The 26,238-nt window shown below is 36.8% G+C and overlaps 1 protein-coding gene across 1 annotated transcript in view; it reads right to left on the minus strand.

Annotated features, from left to right (window-relative positions):
* The window catches only part of EMB2766 (structural constituent of nuclear pore), a 53,433-nt gene extending 44,983 nt beyond the window's left edge, over positions 1–8,450 (minus strand). The window contains exon 1 of the mRNA XM_088949195.1: positions 6,798–8,450. Within this exon, the coding sequence (XP_088805321.1) occupies positions 6,798–8,205 (1,408 nt within the window). The 5' untranslated portion in view covers positions 8,206–8,450. The remainder of the gene's footprint in view (positions 1–6,797) is intronic.
* Positions 8,451–26,238: the final 17,788 nt, after the last annotated feature.

Genomic DNA, 26,238 nt, shown 5'->3' on the forward strand with positions numbered 1-26,238 from the left:
GCAGGGTTTGTGGTGTAAAGAGCACACATTCCAGCAACAATTAGTGCTGCAATCAGTGTGACAGGTGTGACCTAGTGGTGTGTAGTGTGCAGATCTCAGTGATAATAGAATTCAGCAAGTGTGCAAAATTGGTGATAACATAATGGGAGACAATAATGATTATAAACCTAGTGTGATGGTGCCTACAGACTACCTGAATGTTCAGATGACCTCCATTAAGTTAAATGGAGAGAATTATGTGTCTTGGGCTAAATCCGTTGAAGTCTTTCTAAAGGCAAAGAAGAAGGTAAAACATATCAGAGAGGAGAAACCCTCCTCTGACTCTCACGAGTATGAAGATTGGGAGCAAGAGGATGCTCAGATCATCACATGGTTGTGGAACAGTATGGAACCCAGGATTAGTGTGAACTTCATGTTCCTTGATACTGCCAAAGACGTGTGGGACCATGCGGAAAAATTGTATTCGGGGCAGGACAATACAACCAGAGTTTATCAGCTTTATCAAGAGTACTTTAATCTATAACAGGGCAATCAGAGTCTTGAGGAGTATTATGCCAACATGAGGAACATACGTAATGAGTTGAATGTCTATCATCCTTTCACTTCTGATGTTAAGATTCAGCAACAACAGAGAGAGCAGCTTGATGTGACTAGATCTTTTGTGGGACTAAAGTCTGAATATGAACCAGTACGGGCTCAGATATTAGGGGGATCAACTCTTCCGTCCCTAGAAGAGGTATTTGCTCGACTTCGGAGGATTTCTATCGGATCTACTGAGAACTCTAATATCTCAGATAGATCTGCCTTTGCTGCATCGAGAGGCCGTGGTGGTAGAGGTGGAGCTCGGAGAGCTCAGTCTGGCCATGGTGTTGGTAGTGGTTCTGCATATGGCCGAAGTGGCAATGGTGGGTCTACTTATAATCGTGGTGGTGGTCGTACTGGGAGCAGAGATTAAGGGAGAGCCCGTGGTAGAGGACGTAGCTCAGGCCCGAGGAAGTGCACTCATTGTGGTATGGATGGACATACCATCAACTATTGTTATAATTTACATGGTCCTCCCTCAACCTGGGCCAATCATGCCGCGACCGGTGACTCAAGTTCCAGCTTTAAACAGGAGAATCATTCATCTGACCAGTTAACTCCTACATCCATAGATGGTCCCATGAAGGAGATGGTGAGTGTTTCCCGGGGTGAATATGAGAGGTTTATCCAATCACAGCAGAACACGGCGACTTTTGCTCACTCAAGTATGGCTTGTCTAGCATCTACACCCAATCCCTGGATCATTGACTCTGGAGCCTCCGATCACATGACTGGAACTCCAGGTGTGTTTTCCTCCTTATCTCATTGCTCAACATCACAATCTGTCACCCTTGCTAATAGTTCCACATCCTCAATTTGTGGTGTTGGTAATGTTGACCTAGATCCTGTATCCCTCTCATCAGTTCTGTATGTTCTTAAATTGCCTTTTAACCTTATGTTTGTTAGTAAGTTGACCAAATCACTTAACTGCTACATTACCTTTTATCCTTCTATGTATGTCTTTCAGGATCTCAAGACGGGGATGAAGATTGGTGGAGGGCATGAAGCAGGTGGACTGTATTATCTTGACAGTGGTGGTGGTAAAACTTCAACAGCTCTCCAGTCATCTCTTTCTCCTCTCCAGTGGCACTGCCGATTTGGTCATCTGTCGCTCAAAGTCTTGAAGTCCTTAGTTCCCTCCTTGAGTCAGCTTTCTGTTTTAGATTGTGAGTCGTGTCAGTTTGGAAAACACCATCGTGTTCCCTTTAGTTCTAGGGTTGATAACCGTGTGTCGAGTCCTTTTTCTTTAGTTCATTCAGATGTTTGGGGTCCTTATAAAGTAATGTCATATAATGGATACAAATATTTTGTCATTTTTGTGGATTATTGTTCAAGGATGACGTGGCTCTATTTAATGAAAGAAAGAAGTGAATTGTTTGCCATTTTCCAAAAACTTTATGCTGAAATCCGTAACCAATTCGGTACCCACATCAAAGTTTTTCGTTCGGATAATGGCCGCAAATATTTATCCTCATCATTTCAGGAATACTTGGACCAACACGGCATTATACATCAGACCTCGTGTACCTACACCCAACAACAAAACGGGGTGGCTGAGAGAAAGAATCGCCATCTCCTTGAAACAGCAAGATCCCTAATGCATCACATGCATGTTCCCAAACCTTTTTGGAGTGATGCAGTGCTTACCTCTTGTTTTCTGATTAATTGGATGCCCACGTTCATCCTTGATGGTCAGTCTCCGTTTCAGGTCTTGTTTCCCTCTTTGTCTCCGTTCCCTCTTACGCCGAGAGTTTTTGGGTGTGTCTGTTTTGTCCAGAATCTGGGTCCTGGGAACGACAAGTTTGATGCCCGTTCTCTCAAGTGCATCTTCCTTGGCTATTCTCGGACCCAGAAAGGGTATAGGTGTTACCATCCTGGTTCTCGACGGTCCTTTGTATGTGCTGATGTCAGTTTCTTTGAGTCTACTCCATTCTTTTTGGGGTCTGGTGATGCTTCTTCCTCCTCAACACCTCCTCCCCTTCCACTTCCTGTTGTCGATCCTCAATTTGTTCCAGTTGTGACCAAATCCTTGCCTCCAGTGCCACCACCTGCTGAACACCCACCTATCCGCCATGTGTATACACATCGCCCACGTGCACCGACTACCACTCCTCCGGCTACATCTTCGTCGACGGATCCGGCACCAGAACCCCACTTGGCATCTGAGATTGATCTACCCATTGCTTTGCGGAAAGGTAAACGTACTTGCACCCTTCATCCCATTTCTAATTATGTTTCTCTTACTCACCTTTCCGCTTCCCATCGTCAGTTTGTTACCTTGTTATCATCAGTTATTGTTCCTAAAGATGTCCAGGAAGCCCTTGCCTCTCTAAGGTGGTGTCGTGCCATGGAAGAAGAACTCTCAGCCCTTCATCATAATCATACTTGGGACCTCGCTGCTCTTCCTCCTAGGAAGCAAGTTGTTGGTTGTAAGTGGGTTTATACGGTTAAGTATCTGCCTGATGGTAGTGTTGAACGCCTGAAAGCGCGATTAGTTGCAAAAGGGTACTCCCAAACCTATGGCATTGAATACACAGAGACCTTCTCACCGGTTGCTAAGATAGGGTCAGTTCGTGTTGTGATCTCTCTTGCAGCCATATATGAGTGGCCACTATATCAGTTTGATATCAAGAATGCCTTTTTGCATGGTGACTTACTCGAGGAGGTCTACATGGAGCAACCTCCAGGGTTTGTTGCTCAAGGGGAGGATGGTAAGGTGTGCAGACTAAGGAAGGCTATATATGGGCTTAAACAATCTCCCCGAGCATGGTTTGGTAGGTTCAGTGAGGTGGTAAAGAAGTTTGGCATGAAACAGTGCAAGGTTGACCATTCTGTATTTAGTCATGACTCTCCGAAAGGAAAAAATACTGTTGGTGGTGTATGTAGATGATATTGTTATTACTGGGAATGATAACATTGGTATTGATAGGTCCAAGACTTATCTGCAGGATCACTTTCAGACAAAGGATCTGGGTAAACTGAAATACTTCTTGGGGATAGAGGTAGCGAGATCCAAGTATGGGATTAACCTGTGCCAGAGGAAGTATGTGCTTGATTTCCTGGAAGAAACAGGCTTGTTGGGTGCCAAACCAGCTGAAACACCCATTGACACAAATACCAAGCTAAGCAGTGATATGGGTGAAGTGTTTGAAGACCCTGGCAGATACCGACAACTTGTGGGAAAACTGAACTACCTAACCATTACCAGACCAGACATCACATTTGCAGTTAGTGTGGTAAGACAGTTCATGCAAAAACCTCTAACTCCTCATTGGAATGCGGTTCTGAGAATTGTGAAGTATCTAAAAGGGGCCCCAGGTCGCGGTCTGATATACAAGAGTGGGGGAAAACTTGAAATAAAAGGGTATTCTGATGCTGATTGGGCCGGTTCTATGTTTGATAGGCGGTCTACTACAGGCTATTGCACGTTTCTGGGAGGTAACCTGGTGACATGGAAAAGTAAGAAGCAGACGGTTGTGGCAAGAAGCAGTGCAGAAGCAGAATATAGGGCTATGGCGCATACCGCTTGTGAATTAGTGTGGCTAAGGAACCTTCTACAGGAAGTAGGGTACAACATTAACACTCCAATGAAGCTCTATTGTGATAATTAGGTTGCAGTTCATATCTCCTCTAATCCAGTGTTTCATGAAAGAACCAAGCACATTGAGGTTGACGGTCACTTTGTGAGGGAGAAGGTGTTGAATGGAGAGCTAGACATTACACATGTTAATACAGGAAATCAGTGGGCTGACTTATTTACAAAAGGCTTGAGTCGGGGAAGAGTGGACTACATATGTAACAAGCTGGGAGTATATGATATATACTCACCAACTTGAGGGGGAGTGTTAGCGTAGGGGTATTTCTATCTTTATACCTTGATTGATGTTGCTGATCTGTAATGTTGTGTTGAAACATGTGCACTTAACTTAAGTAAAGGCACATAGGTCTTTTCAGTTATGTTTTAATAATAATATAAATACTTACTGGCCGACTGGGAGAAGTTAGGTTGACTCTTTCAGTTCGAACCAGAATTCTCTCTTCTCTCTCTCTCTTTCTCTCTCTCTCTTTCTCTATCACTCTTTCTTCTTCTACATAACTGAACTTAGTCAGGCCAAACTCTAAGGCAGACCTGAATTCTAACAAAAACCAAAGAAATAAAAAAAACCAATACACCTCTGCCAATACACAGAGGTGTACCGATATTGTGAACCATGGGTTCAATACATAATATATATATATAATCAATGTTTGCATTGATTAAACCCTAACAAAATAAGAAAAAAATAAAAAGAAATTAGTATATAAACACAAAATAAATATTCTAGTTTAATAATGTCTATTTTATAATTATAATGTCAAAAAATTAAAAATCTAAAAGTATTTTATAACCCAGTGCACAAAACTGCTAGGCAACTGGGCGAGGCGAGCCTCCAAGGGCGCCCTGTCGCCTAGGCGTCGCCTTGACAACTATGTTTTAAAGATAGATTCTCATCTCCTTTTTCCATTTCTTTAAATAAAGGAAAGTAATCTCTTCTATTTGTGGCAATGGAAACTCTTGAGATTTGGGTCTGACCATCTGAGGAGAAGTTTAAAGGAGTCAAAAATGGGGCTGGTAGATGAACTTATTTATCTTCTAAGTATGGTATTTTTGGATCAGTCTTGCTTGGATAGTAGAATTTGGCTGGCTTCCTCCTCTGATTATTGCATTTTTCCTTCTTTCTTTCAAATTCCACTTCAGTCTTCTCACTTGGCAGGGTCTTTTCCAAAAAAGGAAATTTGATGCAACCTTATACCCCTTAAAATTAGGGCTTTTCCTAGGAGGTGCTGCTCCAAAAAATCGATACTTTGGATTGCTTCAGAAAAGAAGGCTAAATTGCTGCCTCTTACCCCATGTCTATAGCCTCTGCTTGAGTTGTGATGAAACGATCACACATCTATTAATCCCCTTTCCTTTTGTGTCTTTTATTTCAAAGTGGTCTTATTCTCTCTTTGGTTGTAAGTGGACCCATACCTAAAACGTGGTAGCCCTTTTTAACCCAAGTTCCTTTAGGCAACCGAATAAAAAGGGAAGAGTTATGTGGACAGAAACAAGAGAAGCTGTTATTTGGTCAGTTTGGGAAGAAAGAAATCATAGAATTTTTCAATGACTTGAAAAATATGAGGAAACCATTGACTGCATAACTATAATTCATTGGCTGAAATTGATCGAATTCTTCAAAGGTTTCTCCGTTGAAGAGGTTGGAATGCAGTGGCTAATTTTGCTTCTATAGATAAATGATGTTTTTCAGGAATCCCAGTCCCCTTTAGCACAACAAAGGGTGAACCTGAACTTTGATGGAAGCTCAACAGGTAACCTAAATCCTAGAGTTGAGGGAGTTTTCAAAGATAGTAAAGGCAAACTGCTAGCTTTATTATATTAAGGACCTTTAGGAGCAGGGGACCCATTAAGAGAAGAAGTGCTAGTGATAGTCCTACAGTCCTACTTTTAGGGGGTGCAAGCATTTAGACAATTTGTGAGGGAAATCAACTACTTAGCAAGGGATTAAGGGAGAAAGGATTTCCTTTAGGTGGATTAGAAGATCAACAAATGGCAAAACAAGGGTTTTCCAGGGAAAATTTGTTCTAATGTGTTAAAATGGATCAGCACCCCTTTTTGGGTGGTGGATAGTTGTAATTTATTACAATCTTCCTTGATGAAAGTAACCGTTTCCAATCAGGAAGGAAAAAAAAGAGGACAACGACAACCATTTTTGTAATTTGTGTCAAAATGGGGTCAGAACCTCTTTTTGGGTGGTGGATAGTTGTAATTTATTATTATCTTCCTTGATGAAAGTAACCGTTTCAAATCAAAAAAAAAAAAAAAAAAAAGACAACCTCAAAGAAAGGGATCCTTACTTAAGAAGTTTATCACAATAATGAAAATTGAGTTCTTGTTAAAATGGAGAGAAATTGTTATAGGATGTTTTGTAATTTGTGTTCAAACACCTCTTTTTGGGTGATGGAAAGTTGTAATTTACTATAATCTTCCATGATGAAAGTATCCGTTTCCAATCAAAAAAAAGGACAACCTCAAAGAAAAGGATCCTTACTTAAGAAGTTGATCACAGTAATGAAAATTTAATTCAAGATCTAATAACGACTATAAAAAGTATGTGTGTGCTTTGGTTGGGGGAGCAAAAATAGTCTACCTATACAAAGAGTGTTGTCAAGCTTACCAAATACCGGTGCAGCAGTTGATGATTGGAGTTGTGACGATGATGTGGGAGCTGATGTCTTAGTTGACAATGAAAAACTTGAGAAAGAACTGGTAGTGCCAGATGTGGCGGTAGTGGTCGTAGCTGCTGATGTTGACGCTGTAGTTGCCGATGAAGAACTAGTCCCGAAAACAGGAAATGATGGCGTAGAAGCAGATGAGCCAGAAGTTTGTGAAGAGAACAAAGCAGGAGAAGAAGACGCAGGGGTTGCACTCACTGCTGGAGTAGAAGCACTGGTAGCTGTGACAGTTGAAGAAACAGATTGTGCTGAAGAAGATCCAAAACTTAAAGAAATAGGTTTTGCGGTAGAACTTGCAGCAGAGCTAGCAACGCCAGAGGTAGCACTTCCAAATCCAAACGAAGTTGGGAATGCAGATGATGATGGAGTCCCGAAAGACAAACTTGATGAGGAAGAAGAGGAAGACGCTGAGGTAGAGGAAACGATCGTAGCAGTAGAACTCGCAGAACTTTTAGAAAGAGCTGAGCTACTGGGAAATGAAAATGATGGTGCTGCAGAGGCTGAAATCGAAGATAAAAAGTTGGTAAAAGAAGGAGCGCTTGAAGCTGAAGATGATGACAATGAGGAAGATGAAGCCCCAAATAATGAAGGGGAAGGCAAGGCCGGGGGAGTACTAGCAACAGAAGTTGAAGCCGAAGAAGCTCCAAACAATTTTGAAGCAGCGAAAGCCGGAGAAGGGGCAGCTGTGGTTGTAGGAGTCGAAGTCGAGGAAGATCCGAACAATGTCGAGGCAGGGAAAGCAGAAGTGCTAGTAGAAGTAGTCGTAGAAGCAGAGGATGATGAAGTTCCAAACAATGTCGCACCAGAGAAAGGAGAAGAAGTGGTCGCAGGAGATCCGAATATTGACGGAGTAGAGAACGCCGGGGCGGGACTAGCAGAAGAGGCCGAAGTCGTAGATGTCAAAGACGTCCCAAACAGCGACGAACCAGTACTTGCGGACGATGCAGAACTTGTAGACAATGGAAACGAGAATGAGGGAGCAGACGCAGAAGATGCACCAAAACTAGAGGGAGTTGAAAATTTTGAAGTAGACGAGGACGAAGCAGAACCGGTTGCGAAGGAAACTTTCGGGGCCGAAGAGGACTGGGATCCACCAAAGACGCTAGGCGTCGTTGAGGAAGAAGTGGTAGGGTTTGCGGAAGAAGTGGAACCAAACGACGAAGCCCCAAATGAGAAACCACCAGATGAAGCAGCAGAACCGAATAGGGAGGGAGATGCGGAGGAAGAGGTGGTGGCGGCGGCGGCGAAGGGTGACGTTGGGGAAGAAGATGAAAAGTTGAAGGAGAATGGTTGAGATTGGGAAGACGAGGAGGAAGGAGTGGATGAGGGAGTGAAGGAAAAGCCCGACATGTTCCCGGCTTCTGCGACGGTCTGTGGATCGAGGGTTTTGGGAGGGATTTCTTGTTGCTTCCTTTTTCGCGGCTAAATGCAATTGAAATGCCCTTCCCACTCTCCCAGTTCCGGTTCCCCACTTTCTCCCTTTTCCGTCTTGCTATGACCGAACGTTGATATGGACCCGATGATTCGCAGTCGATCAAATGGGAAATTTACTAAAACCTCTCTGTATTTTTTACTCCCACAGTGATGGTTTTTGCAACCAATGCCGTTTCCTGTGTTTTTTTAGGAAACGGTGCAGCATTGGCGTAGCCGTTTATTTTTTCATCATTCAACGTTTGTACTTTAATCGTTTGCAAAATCGGGAAAAGTAATAAATACGGGCCTGTTTGCGTGTTTTTTGGGGAAAGTTATTATGGTAGCTCTTTCACATGCAAAGGACGCATTATTGAGCTTTTGTACGAAGATCTGAGAAGCAGGAGATGCACATCTTTCTGTCTTTTTGTATGAGAATAAAACACGAAAAGTGCAAAAAACTTCATTTTAAGCTTTCCGAAATCAGCTCGAAATTGACTTTTCACGTCTTTTCAGTGCTCCATCTTTTGGTGGCTAGATCTTCTGTAAGCCAAATGGGAATAGACCAAAAATTTGCCTTTCCGACTTATAAACAACCGAAAGACCACGCATAAAGATGCGCCAAACGGGCCCATACATGATAACTAGGCATCACTTGGTGAAGCTTTAAAAAATAACTTCCCCATATGGTAGGCGTGCACCACAAAAATTGAAGTTCATTTTTACCATTCTCGATGTTTACGAAAGAGCAAGAGAGGGGAAATGTTGAGTGACGCCTATGTGGCAGCGTTTATTGAATAAATCCCCGTAGAACCAAACACCTCGATACTCTTTTTTCGCAATATGCTTTTTTCTTTTTTTTCTATTGTTGATGCAATGACAGATGAAAGACAATACTAATTAGAATGATGAAAATACGAACCTCTCCTTGCTTTTAGAAGTCTTGGAGGGCTTGACCGTTTTTGTTGTTTTCGTTTCGAGTTCCAATTGTTGCTCTTCTGGCGGGAACAACACACCATCAATGCCTTGCATTGAAATCCAACCATCCATGTAGATATTAGGACCAAACAAATAGGCAGACCCATCGTCATAGCCTATCGTATCGGACCTTGCCGAATCTTCTTACAACGTTGCACATGCTCTCCTCCGTCTGGTATTCCCGAATGAGGTGGTAGCACATGATCTGTTCCGGTGCTACAGGTTCGCTCAGCTGGTCCACTTCGCCAAGACCTCGTCGTTAGGTGCTAATACGGTCAATATGTAACCGTCAGAAACCAGTTTCCCCATTTCCGTGGCTAACAATATCATGTTCACAAGAATATTTGCCAACTCGTATCCACCGTAATGTAGGAAGTTTGGATGGCATCCTTCACCTTGGCTCTCACCATCAAACCAATGGTGAGGCCTACCCTGTCCTAGTGTCACGGGGGTAATCGTTAGGGCCCCGTGCGGCACTCAAAAGGGGCGAATAAGCCTACGCAACAAAGCAAATACACACAAAAAGGCAACAAGATGGAACACGAATTAGCAAAATGCTATTTGTATTGCAATAATCAGTGGCAAGCACAAGCACACAGTATACTGTCGAGGGGATCTCGTGCTTAACGTTTACACGCTTATGAGCTCACTCGACTACCTACCTCCCCTCAAAGAGTACGTTAAGCTTTGTGGGGAATGACAATAAGAAACATCAAAAAGGTGAAAAATCGTACTATAGTGTTACAATAATGCCATTCGCAATCCCCCCATACAAAAGTACATGCATAGCCCACCCATGACACTCTTGGACACTGGAGTGGCGGTTGTAGGCACAATGGTTGTCACTTGATGGCACGGCGAATAGAACACTTGTTACAGTCTCCCCCACTCAATTCAGTCTTCGTCCTCGAATACTAGCTTTTGCTTGAGGCTTGAACTTGTTGGTGAAGGAAGGTTCTTCGACTGCTCCACGAACAGGGTTTCTTCCAAGGCTCAGATAGGAAGTTGGGTAGATGGCTAGTGGATGTTTCGGATGGTGGGAAAACCTATGGCTAGTCCTTAAGTTAAGTCCCTGCCTAGCTACTTCGATGTAGGATTTTGGATGGTTCCCGATGGTGGTAGGAAAATTGGTGGCCAAGGCTGGGTCAAAATGGTATTTTGGATTATTAGGGTGTTGGTTCCCATAAACTTGTCCCCAATGGTGACTCACAGGGCTACTACGAGATTTAGCTTGAGGGATGATGTGAATGTGGTCCCTAAATGGTTTGGGTGGCACTCGCTCTCCCCAGTGGTTGTGGTAGTAGATGTGGGCAAAGTTTGACATGGCATTGGGTCTTCTATTGGGCCCACCAGTTGTGGGTGTGTGCGGTTTCTACTGCAAAGGTGGCTTCTATTGCTGTTGTTGTGGCGGCATTGGCACTGACACTGGCGTTGGCGCTGACTTCTTTCTGGAGTTGCTACGATCACTTCTGGTTTCACTAGTGGTGGTTGTAGATCTCTCTCCCATCAATGGTTGAGGGTGGTGTTGGAGTTGCAAGGTAGAGACTTGCTTCTTCTTGGTGCTGGCGATGGCGATCGTGCTGACCATGCAAGGTGACTGCTCGTCCAAGATCATCAGGGTGTTGAGGTGAGGCGTCGATGCCGCTTTTGCCTGTATCATGAAGTCCATTCCATGGACAATATCAAAATCATCTATGTGGATGACGGAGAGGTCAATCTCTCCATCCCAAGTGCCGAGTTGTAGTCTCACTCGACGAGCCATGTCTTTAGTAGTTTTGGCACCTGTGTTAACTACTTTGAGCTAGCCAGGCTCTTTGGAAGCAGCCAACTCTCATTCCGTCATGTGAGTCGAGGAGAGCTTTCTAGACCAGCTCGGAGAGTTCGGTGTAATGTGAGTCGAGGAGGGCCACTATGACGGAATGAGAGTTGATTTGGTCGGAGTTAGACGAGGAAAACTGATTTACACCTAAGTTTTCTGACAATGCAATGCCGCTTGCAGCAAATAAGAGAAGGAACAACAAGTATAACAACTTGATGCACCATAGATCTCAGAATCCATGGCGACTGAAGAGGGGAACCAGTTTCAGAGAGGTGAAAATTTGGCACAAAAACCAGAGAGGCTTGAATCTTTGGATCCTTGTTTCTACTCCTTTCGTTTTCTTGTCCAAGTCAAATGGGCATTTTCGACATACACGAAGGGTATTTTGGGTATTATGTAATATTAAATCAAACATGTGTAATGGTCTTGATGGAGAGTTAATAGTAAGGGAAGATTTAGACAATTGTCAATAAATAGTAGGGGTAATGATAGTCAATTTTCAAACAATAAGGATATACTTAGTCAATTAGCTAAACTACAAGGCTAGTTTAAGAAATTTATACAATATGTCTCACACATAAAATTCCTACATGTTCACATGTGACCAAGAACAAAAACAAAAAATAATTATTTTTATTTAATAATTAATTACTAATAAAATAATGATTTATTAGTAAAACAAAAAATATTTGACTTTTTAACTTGAGTAATTTCAATGGGAAAAATAACAGGTGGATCCCACTTAAAATTTCCACCTATTCACATCAAACCAAGAATAAAACCAAAATAATTATTTTTTTAATAATTAATTACCAATAAACTATCAATAAAAACTAGTACTATTATTTATATCTTATTATTAATAAAAAATTATATATTATAAATATAAAAATACCAATGAATTGAACTGGTCAAATACATTTATATTTATTATTTTATTAATAATTAATATTAATATTTGTTATTAATAAATTTATTTATATTTATTAGTACAAATTTATTAATGATTGATTATCAAATAAAAATATATGTTTTCCACATGTGCACATGTGGAAATTTTCTATGGGACCTAATGTAATTTTTCAAATAAATATTTTGACTTGAATAATGCCACATTAGCAGGGCTTATTAATTCATTATTTGTCTAACATAAATCGTCAATAGTATCTCTAGCAATGTAAGTTTTTGCCTAAATATGGCATTCTCACCATGGTTTGAGGGTGAAAATGGCATTTTTGAAACTTTATGGCCAAAAGTAGCTTTTTCACAAAGTTCGAGGGTTGTCAATGCCAAAAAATCCTATAGAAAATACACAAATGATCAAATATCCTTTAACATTCAAAACACTATTAAATTCAACACATCATATATAAGTTTCCATGGCTTACAAACAATAAGGGAAAACATATGATGTCATCAAAAAGGCTTTCACCAATTAAAATTCCAATGAATTTTGATGAAAACCCACCTGATTGATTATTGTTTTTATGATGTTGGTTGATTGGGTTGTAAATGCCAACAAATCCTAAAGAAAATACACAAATTATCAACTATGATTTAACATTCAAAACATTATTAAATTCAACACATCATATATAAATTTACATGCCTTACAAACAATAAGGGAAAATATATGATGTCATCAAAAAGGCTTTGACCAATTAAAATCCCCATGAATTTTGATGAAAACCCACCTGATTGGTTATCATTTTTATGATGTTGGTTGATTGGGTTATAAGTTTTCATGCATGGTGTATTCCAAACATCATAGTAGATCCTATAATTTAATATAACCACTATAGGTGTTTTAGTAAATACAATGTATATGTTGGGTTTAGCATAACACCATACCCTACTTGTACCCATGCGGGTTTTAAAAACCTAAAATCCATAGACAACATTTTTTTAACAAAAAAAAAGGGCGGGTACCCATCGAAGGAATGACATCATTCGTTTTGAGGATAATGGACATTGTTGGTTTTATGTATTTCAATGATAAAAAAAACTCATATAGAGTACTAACATTGTGGAAACATAAAATGTGAAGTTGCAAGAAGTGACTCCTTGCTTGAACTCAAAGACTTGAAGAAACAAATGTTAATCTGAAGCACAAAGGAGTAGCCTAATCAAATGATAGATTGAATGATCTCTAAGCTAAGAAAGCAAGAAGAAATGCTACCATGAATAAGGATAAGAAAAATAAGACATCAAGCTCCAATTGTTCCAATTTTTTTTTTCTTTTTATGACTTCTATTTGGGTTTTACTTAGACCTACAATGGTTATACCAATTTTTAGAAACCAATAGTTAAAACTTGAAAAGGTTCTTAAACTTTTCCCAAATTCAAGATTGGTCTTTTAATTGTAAACATTCTAAGTTTGGAAGCCCAGCTACTAAAGTTTTATAAGGTTGGATGTTGTCAATAATTGACTATCTAATAAGCAATAGTTGACTACTACCATTGAAGTGGTGTAGTGTTTAGCGAGGTAAAGTAGTATATAATTAACCTTTAACAACCAACTACTTTGCAAAAAATCTATCTCACATGATTACTTTTTAATTGTTTGAACTACACTAACTATTTTCTCTATAGGAGAATTTTTAAAACCTCTTAAAATCATCTCCATTACTTTCCAACATATATTAATTAATCTCCAATGAATCACATGAATACTTTTTTATTGTTTGAGATACATTTGTTATTTTTTCTATAGGAAAAAGTTTGAAACCTCTTAAATTCATATCCAATACTTTCTAATAAGGGATTGATTAATTTCTAATGCTTTTCGGTGAAAATGAGAAAATGACTTGGGCAGAAAATGTGAGATTCAAAGGGTTTAGCAAGAAACGAGATGAAACATGAACAAACAAAAGGAGATGTCTATTGAGCTTCCTTCCCTTTAGTTAAAATGAGGGAAAACCCTTTTAAGCTTAAATGTATGAAAAGCCTCATTGAGCCCAAAACATCCATTATGTATTTTTTCATACTAAGATGTTTTTATTTGTATTGTTGTATCAGCCTATTAAGAAGCATTGTAGTTCTTTTTACTTACATTGTCATATTCTTTTTGGGATTATAGAAACAGTGGTTTGTGTGTTATAAGTAGACATGTTCATGGGCCGAGCTTTGGGCCCGATTTACACCCGACACATCCATTGAATTAAAATGAGGGAAACCCCTTTATGCTTAAATGTATGAAAAACCTCATTGAGCCCAAAACATCCACTATGTTTTTTTTCATACTAAGATGTTTTTATTTGTATTGTTGTATCAGCTTATTAAGGAGCATTGTAGTTTTTTGTACTTACATTGTTATATTCCTTTTGGGATTGTAAAAATAGTGGTTTATTAGTGGTGTGTTATAAGTAGACTTGTTCACGGGCGGGCTTCGGGCTTGATTTACACTGTGTCGGGCTCGAGCTTCAAGTCGAGTCCCATTCAAAATTTGGCAAAAGCCAAGCTTGAGCCCAACCCATGAACAGGTCTAGCTATAAGATATAACACATTGAAAGATTTGGATAGACCTTGAAAACTATCGGGTGAAGAGTTTGGATAAGATCCATGGAGACTATTCAAAGACGTCGAGTCTTCTAAGTGAGAAGGTGGAGGCATGTTGAGTGGTTTGAATATGACTTGTAAGTTTATCCATTGTAATGTCTTGTTGACACTTACGAAGTCCATCAGGTTGTAAAGTTTCCATTGGCATTATGAAATCCAACTGGTTAATAAAAATTCTTAAGTGGCATTCCCAGGGAGAGGATGTAGTTTGAGTTTAGCCAAACCTCTATAAAACTCATGTGTTTTGTGTTTTTCCTTGAATTTATTTCACACACTATCATTCTTATCACAAAGCTCTCTTTATTATTGATTTCCATAACAATTGATTAGTATTCAATGTTTTGAAAAAGCTATAAGTTGGGGAAGATACGGGTAGAACCCAATTCACTTCCCTCTTAGGTTAGGCTACCCTAGGTCAACAAAGGGTATCAGAGCAGATTATATAGTTATTAAGCTTGATAGCTAAGAGACAAAGATTAACGACAACTAAAGTTTTAAGCCCTTACCTAGAAGGAAGATACACATGGGGGATGAATTGTTCATGAAATGAGCAAGAAAGCAACCGAGGGAATAAAAAATGAATGTGCTACAAATGATATATAGTAGCAATGAAAGTACTTCATCATAAGAAAGGGATGGTGAGGAGGAGACCAAATACAGTATGCTTGAAAACCCAAGAAAAAATCGAGGCTTGTTAGAGAAGACAAATCATACCCAAGATATGTGGAAATGAAGGATAGTAAGATAAAATGAGGTCTAGCTAAAACTTTATTAATACTTGGGTGCATTTCAATACGAGTCAGACAAGGATAGTTAGACAACTTGGGTGCATTTCTTAGTTGATAAACTTAGGTTAAAAGTACTCAAGAGTCAAAGTTAAGCAAGTCAATAAACTCCTCTTGCAACATGAAAGTCTATTCATCTCCTAAATCATCTTGACGAGAACCATAAAATTATGGGTGAGACCTACAAGTAAATAGATAATGTTTGTTGCATATCAACATTATTGGAATTGATCTTCAAATGCTTGCATAATTATGTTGTTAGACTTGTATTGATTTATGCATGTATAATCATCCATTTCATGTAGAAACATAAACTCAAAATTAAAAGTAGTTAATTGGTACCATGAGCATCAATTTTAGTCCCATTTAATAGGGAGTGAAGCTCTAGTCATGGTTCTAAAAAAATATAAGTATACTATAAGTTATAAAGTAAAAATGAACCTTATTTTCTAGTTGTGCAATTTAGGATAAAAAGCTAATTAATGTTACAAGAGGGCTTGAATTTTCAATTGCATGAATTTCAACATTATAAACTATACTAGCCTCATCATGTGAGTTATTTATGCTTGAAATAGCTATAAATAGGGAATTTAACATCTTAGATCCTAGATGAAAACCTACTACATGCCTTAAGATGGTTAATGCTCAACAGTTGCCTTACATTATTATAAAATCTTTTGTCCCAAGCATATTCTAAAATGATAGAGCAATGTTCAATAGTTGCATCGACTTTTAATCGGTATAAAAAAAGTGGTAACAAATTAGGTACCGTTTATTAAAATTAATTTCTTTGGGGGTGATTAGTCTAACAAAGCATTTCCGGTTAAGGTTCAAAGTATCAATACGTATTGGGCCATATCAGTCAATATGTATTGTATCGAGAGCTTCCCGATATGCCCCTACATATGGTGTATTGGGGTTTTGACCGATTTAGGGGGTGGACGGACCTTAAACCGGCCCCTTTGAAACAGATTTGAAAAAACTAAAAAAAAAAACTACCGAATCAGGTGTATCAATATTTTGAACATTGTTTCCAGTATCATGTATCTACAACAACCTAGATTTTTTTTCTTTTTTATTATAGTGAGGAAAAGATATATAGTCAAATTATATGTAATCCCAACTAGCCTACCGGTGAAGTTTATAGCTAGTTTTAATGAAGACCTGGGATTCAATCCCACATTCACCCAAGTTAGGGGTCTAAGAGGTCAAGGAGTAGGATTGTGTGGCGGGATACCACTATTTTGTAAATCATTACTATAAGAAAAAATGTAGTATGAAATGCTTTTACCACACGCTATAAAAGCATGGGAATCCAATCACACATCCCATGAATCGGAGAACCAAGCTCCTTTGTGTCATCACAAATGGGCCTCACATACACCCTATTCTACGAGACAATGAGACTAAATAACAACTTAATTAGCTTGGATTGAACATTTTTAACTAGTTTTTTTATTCAATTCAAATCAAATCATCAAAGCATGCATTCAAGATATGGGATACCCTAACTTCTCTAAGCTAGGGTTGCAATTTAGGTTGTTTAATTATCATTTTACATTGCTCCGAATCGGGATTTTGGGCTAGATACATTCAAATTTTGAGTATTTGCTAAAAGCCTAACTTGAGCCGTCTAAGCCACATCCCTACCCTAGAGTCAATTAGACCAACTACCAATGACAAAATAGTTGAAACTGTCATTTGACATCCCTTCAAAATGAGATATATGGGTTTCAAGATTGTAGAATTGTCAGCTCCATACGACACAATTGGATTCCCTACAAGTAAAAGCTTTGCATACACTCTGAAAGCATGGGAACCTAATAACACATGGGGAACATCTTCCCATGAATTGGAGATCTGGGGTCTTCCATGGCATGACAAATGGACCTAGCATACACCTTAATCTATGAGACTACATAATTCAATAACAACTAGCTTGGAGCCTTGGACCGAACAATTTTAATCAGCTTATTATTCTGTTTGGTTTAAGTACAAATATGGAGTTTGCATCCTCTACAATCGTGGTTGCGGAATACTTCTACGACCTCCAATGAAATTAAAGCATGTCTCCAACTTTAAGATTTTGGAAGGTAATGGTAGCAACTCCAAGTTACCGTACAGACTCCAAAATAACATTTTAATTTCTTTTATTTTTAATATTTTGAGTCCCAATAGTTCATTCCATTTGTTTAAACTCCTCTATTAACTCTTCCGCTCCTCACTCCTCACCCATCCATCTATCCACTCTGTCCCCTAGTGACGAGTGACTGATGACACAGGAAAGTGGCATTACAGTTCTAACAATTATTCTATCGGCGATAAAGAATTACGGTGACTGGTAAAAAAAACCCTATTTAAAAAAACAAATAAGAGTTGCCCTTCTCATTTTTCTTTTGTGGTGGAATACAATTAAAACAAAAAAAAATGTTTCAACATAAAATTAAACAAGTAAACATGATTTGTTTCGACATTTGTTTAAAAAGAAACAAAGTCGTTCAATTCATGAATCCTTTTTGCAAATGGATTTTATATAGATTTTCATAAATTGCCCAATAGAAGAACCATAACAATTTAGGTTTGTAAATATGAGAACTAATACTCTCTTCAGGTTTCCATATTGCTTGATGCTACATTTTTTTTTTATCATATATAAATGCATTGCACTTTTTTCTTGTGCATGTTATTCAATTATAAAAGAAACATTTTATGCTTTTTATTACATGGTTATATTTTGAAATGAGGGCCAAATTATGTATTAGGTTATATAGTGAAGGTGGAGATCAAATAGATGGCAGCTACCAAGCAGCTCGCAAATTGAAACTTGAATATGAGTCAAATAATATTTCAGAGTTAAAATGTTGGGGGTGAGCATTATTCAGTTAAAACCAAAAAATCAATCCAAATATTTCAGTTTCATTTTTTTGTTCGATTTTTTATTATTTTAGTTTTGTAAAACTTTGGTTTCATTTTCGGTTTTTAGGTTTAGAAATCCGGTTAACTGAAAAACCGAATTAATCAACCTTTATTATTTATAATATACATATTAGCATATAACACATGTATAATATGTTTAAAATATATTATATTGTATTATATTATGTATTAAAATATATACTATAATATTCATTAAATATATATAGTGTTGAAATTCAATTTTAATAAAAAAAATTGATTTCGGTTCGATTTTTCATTTAAAATTTTGTTTATTCAATTTGACTTTTAATCGAATGAACAGTTTGCTCTCCCCTACATTTGATGAATCAAATAAGAGTAAGGAGCTAGCAAAATCCATAATTGGGAATGTTGTTTGAAACATTAGAATATGCTTACTCTTTTTTTAATGATTATGCTAAAAAATTAAGTTTTAATACTTGAAAGAGTAGTTAACATAGAACCAAAAGTGGTGTAATAAGAGCTAAAATATTTTGTTGCTCAGTAAAAAGTTTTCGTATTGAAGACAAATGAACAATTAATGCAAAATATCATCAGGACAATATGATAACTGGTTGTAAGGTACATATTATTGTTTCAATCAAAGAAAGTGGTCAATACTCTATCACTAAATTTGAGAAGAACCATAATCACCAAGTTATGACTCCCAGTAAGTCACACATGTTAAGGTCACATAAAAGAATAGCAGTGTTCTAAGCTATCAAAGTTAACCTTGCAAATGCATTGGGGATTGGTCCAAAAGCAACTATGGAATACATGGGTAAGCAATTTGGAGGAATTGAGAATCTTGGGTTCACTCGGGTTGATTATGGTAATTATTTACACATAAAAGAACAAAAGGATATGGAAATGGGAGGTGCGAAAGTTGTTTTAAAATTTTTTAAAAGCTACAAATAGAGAATTCATCATTTTTCCACAAATATCTTTTGGACAGATGCATGGATGGTAGCCGACTACCATTACTTTGGGGATGTTGTTTGCTTTGACACAACTTTTTGAACCAACTGATATGAGCGGCCATTTGCACCATTCGTTGGTGTTAATCATCATAGGCAAAGTGGGATTTTGGGGAGCTACTTTGTTTTATGACAAGACTACGTAGTCTTTTAAATGGGTTTTTGAATCTTTTCTAAATGCAATGTTTAGAAAAATGCCAAAGGAAATTTTGACAGGCCAATGTTTAGTAATAGCAAATGCAATACAATAAGTGTTTGTGGGAGTCAACCATTGTCTTTGTATATGGCATATGTATCAGAATGCAATGAAACATCCAACTCATGTTTTTTGTGGTTCTAAGACTTTTGAGAAAGATTTCTACTCAGTAGAGTGATATATGATTTTGAAGAAGATGAATAATTTCTTGTAACATTGGATGAAATGCTTCACAAGTATGATTTGACAGAAAATACATAGTTGAAATGAATTTTTGGGGTGAAAAAAAAGTTGGCATTAGTATCTGGAATAAATTATTTTTCTGCTAATATGATAAGTACTCAAAGGAGTGAGAGTTTTAACAGTTCATTGAGAGGTTATTTAAAGTCAATACTTAATTTATCTCGCTTCTTTATACGTTTTGAAAGGGTGGTTGCTACGAGACTCAATCCAAATTTGCCACTCGTTGGTTGGTGTTCCATTATGTTATTTGAGACTACGCCTTCCATTCCATTCTTCGTTAAGGATAAACATTAAAAGGAATTAGAGTTAGATTTCAAGATGATTCAAATCAAGCTACGTTTAGTTATGTCGGTGCCAATGTTACAACATTCTGCAGAATTATATACTCCTATAGTTTTTAGAGAATTTGAGAATTAGTATTTAAATTCCATGTAATGCCTAATCAAACCCAAAATTTGAAGTTAATGAGATGATTACATACGTATAAGGTAAGCATATATGACAATCATCGTGAATACGTTGTGACATTTTCACAACCAAATGTGTCAATTTCATGTAGTTGCAAAAATTATGAGTTGTTGCCTTGCTTTGTTTTCATGGGAGTTCTCTTTGACAATCAATTAATATAACTTGCATTCCAATATTTTCTAAAATGATGGACAAGAGATGCCAAAGATGGTAGTGCAATAAATTACCATGGTTATGCAATACAACTTGATCCCAATTGTGGGCATGCCCTGAGAGTCACTGAATTAATTAAATATTTATGATATTTATCAAATCAAGCAACAGAAAATAAGAAAACATATTTGTATGCATTGGATGAGTTAAAAAAAATCGTATCGAAGTGGAAAAAATAATGAAATAGAAAGTTGTAGATATTATAGAAGTTGTTTTCTATATTAACATTGATGATTATTTGAATTCGTGTACACAAGTTGAAAATCAACTTGAATATCATCATATGGCTAATTTACAAGATGAAGTGGGCAATGAAGAAAACGAAAGAAATGTTATAGCAGCTCATGAGGTAAAAAATAAGGTGAAGGGAATTGCAAAGAAGTCCAATGGTGGAAAAACTAATGGTGGTGGTGGTAGAAAAAAACAACAATTTGAAAAAAGAAAGAAATAAAAAGAATTTGCTACCCTATCCACCTCCTCCAACTACTGCAACCATGGATGCTCAACCCCCATCTCAAACAAATTTGGTATTACATGCAACTATTTTTGTGTATTTTTTTGACATTATTTGATGATCTTGTTTACCTATTGAACATGAATTATATGGTATTCACACAAATATGCCACATATTCTCAGTCTTAACCAGTTTGCTCACTTGTATCAATCGCATATAGTGAATGCTAATACATCTTATATAAGATATCTGATTATGACAGATTGCTACATATAAATATTAATGCCACATATACTTACTTTATCCTATTTTGAATAAAATTAGGATTTAGTGTAACAATAATTTTATTATTTTATAGGCTTCAATAGCTTAAAGCACAACTCAAGGGGGTATAGATGGTATTAATCAAATGAGCCATGTAAGTGAGTAATTCTCAATATCAACATAACTATAAATTTTAATTATTAATAGTGTTATTAGTTGTGCTTTAACTTTCTATCATTTATTTTATGGTTCTCCTGAAAATGCGTTCGAGTACTTTATTGGCACCAATTCCATTTAAGAGTGCCAACCATTTTCTCAAAATAAACAATAGAATTATTTCAGGAATCCATTGTATGCTATTTATTATTTTAATATGGATAAAGAAGTTAACGTAGAATTAAAATCATTTTAAGTGTTCATCGTATTTTGTTTTTCTTTTGTGATTTTTCTATATTAACTTTTTTTTTTCTCAATGGTATTTTCAGGTTATCAATGTGACATTAAAATTATTTTGGAGCTCCCCCCACCCACCACTCTCTTAGTAGAGAGTGGTCATTTTCTATGTTATATATTGTAATGAAAGCCTTGCAAACCTTTTTGAGTTATACATTAAACTAGTCTAAACCACTCATGAGTTTTACAAAACAAATTAATTATATCTTTCTATTATTAATTGTTGATTAGTTTAAGTTGTTATGAATATAACAGTTTAATGTAAAGTCCTTTGTTTTTGAAATTTTTAGTATGGTTCTACGTTGTTATTGGCATAGATGCAAAATGGCTTGGTTGCTATAAAATTGTAAAAAAAAAAGGCATTCCAGATTACTTTGATAGGTGATATTTACTCTTACAAGTCTAAAGCCCATATAAATAAAAGTAGAAACACTTAATATATTTAATTGCAACCAAAATGAAATTACATTTAAACTTTAGATACATTGGTGAGTTTGAGCATTATAGCATAGTGAATGCTTTATTACAATGAGCACAAAACCAACATTAAAATATTTAGATTTTTAACACAGTGGAGGTTTTTTATGAATTGACTTATCTGATAAATATATCCATCCACTTCTTTCATTACTACTTTGGCAATTGTCTTCGTCACAAGGGTTACACCATGAAAAAAAAACCTACATGGTGGTAAACTTGAACCTATCAGTTGAAAACCAAATAACAAATCAAACAATAACTAATGATATAAACACAAGAAAATCTTTTTCTTGCAAGAAGCTAGTGGTAGTGTTATTATATTAAAACCTTTTGAGTTTGAAAATAATAGAGTTGCAAATGATAAAATAAGGTAGAAAGTTCATTAGGTAGTATTTTACCAATGAGACAGGGTGGGATGTGAACAAAGATAGTAGAAATATTATGAGGACTCTGTTTGATAGAGAATATGGCAATTGAAAAAGTGAAGTGTTGAAAGAGAATTCTCGTAAGAATTTATATAGCTGAGCATATTGATTGACTAAAAATATTGCATGTTATTCAAGGGTCTTGAATTCCAATTAATATGAGTACCAAATAGAATTAAATCCAATGTTTCTTTGCTCATGGTTTACTGTCAATCCAAGCAAATACAATTCCTGAACCTAAAATTTTTCTAGTTCTCAATCAGGGCCTTGAATTTAAAAAGGTCTAGCCAACTACATCCGATATTTTACAATTTAAAACATATATCCTCTGTTTCAACATAAAATGGATGGAAAAACCTTTTTCAGTTAGACCGAAATATTTCATTTATATTTTTCATCCATTTCACATTAAAAACCTTGTTTTTCTACTATGCTTGCATGATAGCAATTCAATAGAGAAAATAATTTTCCATATTAAAAAGGGCAAGGATAATAACTGAAATATTTTTAAAAAGGGCAAGCATTTTTCATATTAACAACAAAATGATTTTATAATTTACTTTGAGAAAAAAAACTTTATCTCCTTCAAATGAGGCAAAACATCATAAGAGGGGTTAGCGTGATGTGAATAACGTGTATTAAGTGAGGCTTAACAAGAACTTCATAATTGATATATTATTTTTGCTTCCTACCTTTTTTTAATTAACAAATTATTAAAAATTCTAGATATAAAATTTTTATCTAGTAAATATAATTAAGGCAAAATCTATGGTGCATCCCACCATGTAGCAAAATATGTGTGGTTAGTTGAACGAGACTGGATTTAGTCATCACAAAATTAGTCATCATTTTGTTCTTACAATACATTCATTCGTTCACTGTATTTGTATGTTTTCATTCATGGGAAGATGTTTCCAATGCAAGGTTGCAAGTGTTGTGAGAACTAATTTTGTAAGTAGAAATTTTGATTAACATGGAATTCATATAAGTGAGTAGTGGTGTTGTGTTTTTTTTTAGTCATTTACTAGAATACCCCATAGTTTTGCGGATTTACTTAAAGGGCAAATTTCTTAAACTACCCTTACTATTTAGCTAATTGACTAAGTATATCTATACTATTTAACTATCGTCTAAGGCTACCCCTATTGTTTAAAAAAATTATCATTATCATTAAATATCAACAGAAGGGTTAAAAGCCAGTTTATCCTTTCGTTAAATCCCTTTGAAGGTAATTCTCTCTCTCTCTCTCTCTCTCTCTCTCTCTCTCTCTCTCTTTCACACCACACACACACACATCACTGTTAGTTTGTCGTTGCTGCAACGAAAATGGGTGCAACCTTTTGAGCAAATTGGTGACGAGGGTCAAGGGACATCTGACAACGGGTAGGTGGTCACCAATCAAAGCAGATGTAGTGGCTGCCAATCGAAGAGTAGAGCATACCAAGGGACATTCGATGACGGTGACGACAAAGTAGAGCAAACAGAGAAAGAAAGCCTTCAAAAATAAAGCTTTGACTTCTTTAGGTTATCCTACTTACCTAAAGAGGGCATGACCCTAACCGGGAACACTCCACTTGGTTCTTTGACTCTGAGGAGGAGCGAAAAAGCTTGATGTGTTGCAGTTCTACAAGGTTAGGGACCATGGTAAGATTCAAAAGCTGCAACTCTCATCTATATTGACGAGAATAGGGGAGTTACATGGCAAAAGAAAAAGAATTGAGAGGTAATGGGATTGTTGAGAAATAAATAGCAAAAGCTGCAACTCTCTTTGTTATGAAATTAAAATATAACAAAGAAAAAGAAAGAAATAACAAAAGAAATAAATAGTGATGGAATCGTTGAGAGGCTTCTGACGATGTTGGATAATAATTGAGAGGTAATGGGTGCAAGAGACCCCTCGAAAGAAGAAACTATTGCTAATGAGCCATCAATTTGGCTGCCCGAGAATTCCCGCTTATTTGGTGCTAACGGAGACAGTTGAAGGAAGATAGAGAGAGGGGGAGGAGGAAGGGGACGAGGGTAACATTTGGGTTAAAAAAAAGTAAACGTCACATGATGTTACGTGTGTATGGGTTTTGACAGAATATTAACGAATGCTAGCAGTAAGGGTATAGCTAGTCAATTGTCAAACAATAGGGGTAGCGTTAGACAATAGTCAAGCAATAAGGGTATACTTAGTCAATTAGCTAAACCATAAGGGTAGTTTAAAAAAGTTGCATTTACTTAAATCTATCCTATAGTTTTTATTTTATTAAAACATTGTCTTAGAAATAGTAACATGATCACCTAAACTAAGTGGAAAACTGGAAATTGTGAAAAATGTTAAGGGCTAAAGGGCATGGACCCATGATTGTTTATTCCAAAGTTACCCCTTTGTACATATAAGATTGACCAAATAGAGTGGTTGCACCAGTGTTTTAAAAACCTATCTGAAGGCTGAACCGTTTTTGCCTATGGGTTGGGTTTCACCGATTTGACCGGCTGGGTCAAATGATTCAGATCGTGCCACATCAACGTGTGTGTATATATGTATAAATACATATTTTATTAATAAATAATGTATATTATGTTTTAGATATTATATGTATTATTTTATATTTATTTTATGTTTTTAATTCAGTATTTATTTATAAAAATATTAAAAATTACAATTTGGGGCCAAAAGATTTTTTTTTTATTTTCCGTAAAAATAACGAAACAACACCTTGAGATACATAGATCTTAAAAAATTACCTAAAATAAAAAAATTCATCTCAATCACACATGAGAGTATAAAATTATGGGCTCCCAAAATTTGCATATATAATATGCAACATGCAACCTTGTCACCGGGTCGATCGAATTAATGATTCTGACCGGCCAAACCAATTGAAAAAAACTTGATTGCACGTACCTTATTAGAAGCAAAAATATTATTTTCATTTTTTTCTTTTAATTAAATTTATTCAAATGGATAATAGAGTCAAAACTGTTATTTTTTCACTGTTATCCAATGAAAGGATCGATTAAATAAATCGATTGCAAAGTGCTTTAGTAAAACACAAAGTATAGAGTTGGTTTAAATAAATCGATGAAACTGTGTTTTGATAAATTACCCTTTTTTTTAACTCTAATGAAAAGACAGAAACATCCTTACAAACATGTAAAATTAACGGAGAGTATATCTCCAATCCCATCCGGAATTCCGGACCTTCTATTTTTATGAATCCACGATGGACACGTGAGGAACTCAGAGAAGCACATGAATGCTGGATTGGGATGAAAGCGACGTATCGTGGAAGGTGTTGAATGAGCTTATGAGCAAGTGGCATGTTTCTTTGGTGGAGCCGTTAAATGCATCGGACCATTTTTATACATACCGAACTACCGATCCGATGGCTATCAGATGCATTCAGAAGTATGGACCATATGTTATGTTGCAGTGAATAAATTTCACCCTTAATCCGGGATTAATGGTTGAGGTTGAAACTAATGAAAGTTCTTTCGTGACGTATACAGTGTATAATTAGCCACGTGTCATCCCGAGCTCTAACAACTAATGAATTAATTCTTAGAAGTCAAAAGTCAAAACCCGAAATCCAACAAATCCACATGTCTCCCCGTTGTTACAACAACTTACAAGCTAGGCCAGCTTAGGTCCATCGTCTACAGGACCACATCCTCTTAGCTGTAAAGGCTAGTGGCAGCATTGTAAATAAATAGAAAAAATGAGGTAAACTCGAACA

This window comes from Nelumbo lutea, chromosome 6, assembly GCF_056320005.1.
Source record: "Nelumbo lutea isolate HS-2025 chromosome 6, American lotus-T2T, whole genome shotgun sequence".
In the NCBI taxonomy this organism is placed as follows: Eukaryota; Viridiplantae; Streptophyta; class Magnoliopsida; order Proteales; family Nelumbonaceae; genus Nelumbo; species Nelumbo lutea.